We start from the raw sequence: 7,500 nt of genomic DNA, 5'->3' as shown, positions 1-7,500 counted from the left end.
CCAAGGTACCGGGTCCCCTCTTGTTCCTTATCTATATCAATGATTTGCCTGAAACTGAGACTATTTGCGGATGACAGCCAATATGTACAGAGCAATAAAGCAGAAGAAAGACTCAGGAATTCTTAAGCGGGACCTTGATAACCTACAGTTATGGGAAAATGACAATTTCATGGAATTTCACCAACAAAAATGCCATGTCCTAAAATTACCAACAAAAGAAAAATTATACAGTCAAAATGTACAATACACAACATCACACTAGAAGAAGTCACCAAAGCTAAATATCTCGGAGTAACGATAAATAATCGCCTGACCTGGAAAGACCACATTGCAAACATATGCAGAAAGGCAAACTCCACCCTGGGATTTTTGAGGACTGCAAAGAAAACATAAAAGAGAAATGCTATAAAGCTTATGTTAGACCAACACTCGAGTATAGCAGTACGTTATGAGATCCCAATCACTCTTCCGAAATTAAGGAAATAGAATCCATCCAACAAAGAGCTATAATATTCATTCAACAAAATCCTAGAAACAAATCAAAACCATATATGACACCCGATTTGGAACCATTGAAGGAAAGGAGCGAGAAGAATAAACTAAATGTATTTTACAAAGACCAGAAAAACCAAGTCAGATTGCCGTTACAGGGCCTCCAACCCATCGAGAGGAGACCTGGCAAATTTATGTTGTCACAATCTAGAGTGGACTGTCATATTCACTCGTTTTCCCCTCAACTATAAGACTGTGGAACAACTTGGATAGCTCCCGGTAAAACTATTGAAAGTGCTGACTGATGAGTTTTCCACTAGGAAGTTTCAGCTTGAAGAAGAGGAGGAGGAGGAAGAAGAAGACGAAGAAGAAAAAGAAGAAGAAGAAAAAGACGAAGAAGAAGAAGAAGAAGAAAAAGAAGAAGAAGAAAAAGACGAAGAAGAAGAAGAAGAAGAATTCAAGTGTAATATAACATTAAAAAGAAAATCAGAGATATGTGACATTAACATGTATACGAATAGGTATGTATATTCTGTTAAAAGAGCAGGGGTTTCTTAGGACATCCTCTCTTTTAAATAGCAAATGTTGTAAAGAGAGGAGACAAGTTAAATCAAGTTAAAAGTTGATTTATATCTTAAAATATTGCACGATGGTCTATTAAAGTATGCTAATCTGAAACCGCAAAAAAAAAAAAAACACCTGGCATTTTGACAAGTGTCTTCGGAGATAGATAATTTGATGTATAGTGTTTCTGTTGATATGATGAACTGTAACTATTTTTTTTTGATTATAACATAATTCCATTTACAGACTCAGGAAAGTTGCCTCCATTATTGTGCAAGGGCGGGCAATCCTGACATTATGCAGGAAATCGTCAAACATCTAGGCTCTAACATACAGACTATCGTCAACAAACAATCAAGAGTAAGTATCATATAGAGTAATGAACGTTTAAACTTTTACTAGATGGGTCGAAGCATTTCATTTATAATGTCTTTAAGTAATACGTTAAAAGCGTTTTTATTTTTGGAATTTACAATTGTTTGTCATTGAGATGTTTAAGATAACATTATTACCCCCCCCCCCTCCCTGCATTTGCTAAATATAGCAGTTGAGATACTTAAACGATTAGAAAGATAAACTGTTAAAATTCATATTTGAAGAATTAAGATGGAACTGGGATCACTTCTATCATATAAGAGACACCTTTATACAGTAATGGTCAAAAGTAACGTTACAATTTTGTTTTCTGTTAGCCTCTTCACATACAAAATAAATCCAGAATTCTTATATGTTAACGGAAAGAGGAATGGTAGAGAATTAATAAAATCATAGATTTATTGACAGGCAAGACGCCATGGCTGTACAGTAAATAATAACTTTTAAAACCTGAAAATCGCAACTTGGCAGAAATGGTTGTAGTAATCAATTATTTTATGTGGCCACTTTAGTATCAATCAAATGCCTTACTCGACGCCTCGTCGACATTGTAAGACTGTAGGCAGTTTCGGTAATTATCTAGCTTCATACTTCAGTTACAAAAGTAAAAGTTTGCTGTTGTCTCTTCTTGTAATTGGTCGGTTTTTTAAAGAGTAAATTTGAGACCGCATTTGTTCCATAGGATTCTAATCTGGTAGTGTAGGCGCTATGGGTGAGGAATTGTTGAGGGCAAAAATGTCAAATGTTATTGCCTTGTTGGTTGATAACAAACTGGCGTGTGGTTGCAGGACTTGTTTGATGTATAGTGAAGCGTAGTTTAGTCACCTGTGATCATTTTTCTAGAGTCCACTGTATGTGGTTGTCAGCCCATTTTTCACAATTCGTGCAGTGTTTTTCGGTCATCATCAGCCAAATAACCGGACGTCTCGTACGCAGACCTGCCTCTAGGAGTAAACGTTGTATAGCATGCCTGTTGCGCTGCCCAGTTCCTGAGTATAGGCAATTGTTGTTTTGAATGGGCATTTTTCTTGCATTTAAAAAATATCTTCATCAGTGTGGGCAATGGTTTACGCATAGCCATTTTTGCCTTGGAAGATCTTTAAAAAACGCTTGTAGTGTAAGCAACGGACAGACGTGTAAGATATGGTAAAATATTAGCCAGCCTAACACTGTCTCCAGTTTCCAAATTTCCAAGCAACCTTGTACGTTTTTCACAACTCAGTTTTGGCATGGTAGTGTGCGGGTGGTAAAAGATTTTGACATAGAAATTTGAGAAGGATATAGAGATCTCAATGTCAGAGCCAAGTTAAGATCTGTCAGACAACAACGGGAAAGCCGAATTTGTTGTCAAAGCATATGGAGAAATGTACAACTTATTCGAACCTGAATGGGAACACTTGTTACAGTGAATTCGTTATTTTGTGTTCAGTCAAATAGGAATCTCAAAGTAATTAATTTCAAACCAAAATTTTTTGCTTGAAGCAATGTACATGTTAATTTGGTAGCATTGTAAGCAGAATCTAATTTTCTTCAAGATGATATATAATTTTATTCCCTTTAATGCATATTTCTTGCTGTGGCGAGCATATCAAAATTGTAACGATAGTTTTGAACATTACTGTATATTGCGTACATTTTCCTAATACCGTGAGGTATTTAGTAAAAGAAATTACCAGTTTTAAGCTATGACAATTATTTTCTTTTTTTTTGGTCTCAATCGCTCATAAAATTTTCTTTCCAATTTATGTTGAGTTCGTTTTTTATTTTACATTCAATATTAGCAGAATTAGTTTATATCTAATGGCGGGTAGAACAATTATCAACTAGACAGGATGTATTCTTGCTAATAAAAATAATAATCATTAGTTCAATGTGTATTTTCACCATGGTTGTTTCATGACGTTTTACTGTCATTGAACACAGAATGGACAGAGCCCTCTTCTCGTTGCCAGCGAACAAGGTCACATTGAGATTGTGAAAATTTTATTGAAGAATCAAGCTAGGGTAGACATTTTTGACGAGGTAAGCCATGGCTGGAAGTACATTAAACCTGGCGTTTCTATAAAACACAATACCGTTATGCGTAATGAATAATGTGTACCTGAACTCGAATCCATAAAGTCGAAAAAGTTTAAAATTGTCTTTCTACCACCATTACAATGCTCTATTTTGTTGCTAACCTATTTTCAGTTTCGGGAGTTTCGAAATTTAACTAAGAGTTGTACGCAATTCCAAATATAGTCCAGAAGAAACCAATGCCAGAGATGTTGTAAGACTTTTCCAGACAATCTATTTTAAATCTTTAAAAATCACGAAGACTTAAAATTAACCGTAATTGCTTTATTTGCAAGAGTCTAGACCTACAATATAATACTATCTTATTTAAAAATGCCATTGTCTTCTAGACCACGAACTCTTTTACATTAAAAATAGAATGTACCTGACAAATATAAGCTTTTATATAGGCTCAACCACCAAATAATTATTATGCCAAATAATCCTATTAGTAATTGATGATTGCTCTTGTATCTCGTCTTAATTTTTGAGTATGTACTATTAGTATCTACACTATCTGGATTTTTCATAGCTTCAGGTCACATAGACACGCTTTTCTTTTTATTTCTTTTAGACATTTGTTGCAATTGCCATACCTGTAAATAACTATAGCTAAAACCATATTTTTTTATTATGCAGCATGGAAAAACCGCCCTCCATTTGGCAGCAGAGAACGGGCATAAGCAAGTGGCAGACATGCTCCTCAACCACAAGTCTTTTGTTAATGCGAAGTCAAAGCACGGCCTTACCCCATTGCATTTGGCAGCAGCCAATGGAAATGTTCCTCTTGTCAGGTTATTAATAGAAAGACATGGCGCAACTACAGATGCTCTTACTTTGGTAACTATTTTGTTTAAGTAAAATCACTTTTCATATCTTGAGACTCAATTATTTTTAAATAGATATGTAAGTGACCAAGTGCCTCAACCTGGTTTTGATCTTAAGTCAAATGACTTAAAAGTCAGTATTATGAATTCTAACTTAATTAAACAACTGTGTATTGAGGAGAATGAACTGCAAACAACACCTTTTTACAAATTCAAAATATTTTGGCTATGCTTGTCATTATATCAGATGGAGGCAATGAGTTACATATGGGATTACAAACTTAAAACAATGCAAAACAAAACAAAATAAAAAGCAGCATAGTAAGTACACTGTGTATTTAACAAAATATATTCGTACAGTGATGTACGTGAAATACGACCATGAGTTTAATCATCTTACATCTTGTAATATTACCACTGTTTTTTTAAAAAAAACTCTTTCAATCCACGTAGGCAAAGAAAACAGCTCTTCACATGGCAGCGCAAAATGGAAAGAAGGAAGTTTGCAGCGCCCTGATCAAAATGAAGGCAGATACAAACGCCACTGACGTGGTAAGTGCAATGGTACATAGTCTTAAAATGATTTTATCATGATGTCTATAGTTACAACACAATATAGAACATATTAGAGACTATAAAAAGGCAATGAGTGAATGAAATTATTTTATTCCTATTTTCACGATTTTGTTCCTTTAAGGCTTATTTCAAAGAAAGACTGAAATAGTCCCTTACGTCAGACGCAGTTCTTCGCCTCCTAATGACTTAAGTTGTTTTTTAAAAAATCAATGAACAAACAAATTGTTGATTGTATGATTCAAACCATGGCCCTACGGACGTAATACAATGCAGTGCCGTATTCGTTTGGCCATCTCTCCTCACAACAGTCGTTGTATTAGGGGGCTATAAATTGCATTTACTATATGACAACTTTGTCGAAAAAAAAAAGGCACAAGTAATGTTTAACTATCAATTATTTCTATTGGATTTTTGAATCTCTGAGGACATTTATTTAACTACAAAACACAATAATATTATTGGAAGTAAATGCAATATTTTTAATCAAAGGACGTTGATAATGATTCTTCATGATCAATTTCTTCGAGAACTTGTACAATATCTATGAAAAACTATATAATTCAAGATATAAATATTCACCAATTTCTCTGTCATTAACTTTGAGGATCACGATGTAATATAGACCCTTATTCCCATCCACAGAAAGGACAAACTCCTTTACATCTCGCTGCAGAAAACAATCATTCGGATGTTGTCAAACTTTTTCTGAAGCACAGGCCAGAGCTGGTTACGATGGCAAATATGGTAATAACAATAACGTAACATAGTGTTTATATTGTATTTAGGTTACAAATGTAATAACAATCAGGACCAACGATAAGATTTTAATTGACTAACCTGGTTGTGACCATATCATATTGGAACTAACAAACTTTTAACAGCCTATAGGTCTCGTGTCATTCTGTTTCAATAACAATAATACTCACATACACACACGTTCACACACACACACACACACACACACACACACACAACATACACATTTTATGTACCTATGTCATCTATAGATTCTTTTTCGACGAATATGTCTTAATGCCTTGAGCCGCAATTTTCATAGTTATACCTTACTTGTGCTGTAATTGACAACGTCCACTAGAACAAGAAAAATAGTTGAAGTCTAAAAATAAGAAAAAAATAGAAAGAAAAAGTCTGTTATGGTATCTCAATCTGTTTGCATTTTACATTAGTATCAACAGTACAAATGATTGGTATGAATTTCGTGATACGTTTTCTAGTAATGTATTAACCAAATTATATTATTAGTTAACATAGATGTTGGTAATTAACTAAGCTAACTTTCAAATATATTGCTTTGTGTTTGCATATCATGTTCTTATTTTTAAAAAACAACAACTAATCATTCACACGTTTAACAGAAAATAGTTATTAATCGTATCGAAGTGTATTGCATAATATATAGTCTTAACTGGTGTTAGAGATAGAAATCGATTTTATTAACCTATTAATTTGGTATTTAAAAATCCTTGTTTTTATCACTTTTCAGGATGTGGTGAGTTTTTTTTTAAAAGATGTGTTACCACCCTCTTTTTTAAATTGGAATTTACATAAGTTCACTAGTGTTAGTTTTAAAAATGATATCAATATTCTATTTACGAGGCATAATATGCACTTTATAATTGACTATTCATCACAGTCAGGTGAGCATTTTGACTCTTACTTCATTTTCTTTCAAAATGACGGATAGTTTTCGTCTTTTTATAGGTGGAAATATAATAAAATGCATTTTTCCGCATAGCACCTCTAATACGTTAAGAAAGAAAAAAAAACATTTGAGAACACTAGTTGTTATAATCATTTATATTATATGAATGTTTTTATTTCTATTACAAATAGATTAGATTTTTTGAATTCCATGTTTCGTATTGATACAATTAACCAAGCAGTGCCTACATCGTAGTATGTCACTTATATTAGCTAGGACTTGTACCCCCTCCCCTTCCCCCCCCCCCCCCTTCGCTCTTTCTTGCTCTGCAATTGTTTTCTATTCGCAGATATCATTAGATCAATAAAGATAAAGGATACGAGAAAGACAGTTGCCCAAAATTAAGATTATAAAAAATGTACAATATCACGATCACAAGTTAATAAAAATTGTATTAAACAACAAATCGCATCTTATTTTGCCATGACTTAACACAGATACAGTAATTGTTTTTCATGATACAGATATACGTAGCTTTTTTATCAATGACGAACCTCACCTCCAAAATTGTGTCATACAATAGTTCTCATCTATATATCTAGTCGGAAACACAACAGGCAGTTTTTCAGATACAATTTTTTTTCTGTGAAAATATGTGTCCCACACTAGTAGGAGATTGGACTGAATACTGAATACTAAGTCAATAGTCAAGATCAATTTTAGTAGATATAAAACTTTGTTAAATATGTGTTCCTCATTAAGGGCAGGTTACATGATAGGCAAAAATTAAATCCACCTATTTCATATCTCTGAGCATTTTAACTGTCTCCTTACCAATCATTTTCAGATTTTTTCAGAAATGTCATCTTCATCTAACACAAAAATTCATTTTTCAGACTCTAACTCAAACAAAATAAATTCATGCTATAATTTTGTTCATGAAAAGAG

At 33.5% G+C, this 7,500-nt stretch overlaps 1 protein-coding gene across 1 annotated transcript in view; it reads left to right on the top strand.

Annotated features, from left to right (window-relative positions):
- Positions 1–7,500, top strand: part of LOC144961271 (uncharacterized) — a 65,318-nt gene that overhangs the window by 34,561 nt on the left and 23,257 nt on the right. The window contains exons 17-21 of the mRNA XM_078894528.1: positions 1,303–1,416; positions 3,355–3,453; positions 4,126–4,326; positions 4,767–4,865; positions 5,532–5,633. Of these exons, the coding sequence (XP_078750654.1) occupies positions 1,303–1,416; positions 3,355–3,453; positions 4,126–4,326; positions 4,767–4,865; positions 5,532–5,633 (615 nt within the window). The remainder of the gene's footprint in view (positions 1–1,302; positions 1,417–3,354; positions 3,454–4,125; positions 4,327–4,766; positions 4,866–5,531; positions 5,634–7,500) is intronic.

Source organism: Berghia stephanieae, chromosome 1 (genome assembly GCF_034508935.2).
Source record: "Berghia stephanieae isolate SIO BIC M18660-M18661 chromosome 1, UCSD_Bste_1.3, whole genome shotgun sequence".
NCBI lineage: Eukaryota > Metazoa > Mollusca > Gastropoda > Nudibranchia > Aeolidiidae > Berghia > Berghia stephanieae.
The sequence above is the reverse complement of the archived record's forward strand: the minus strand, read 5'-3'. Positions and strand labels throughout refer to the sequence as shown.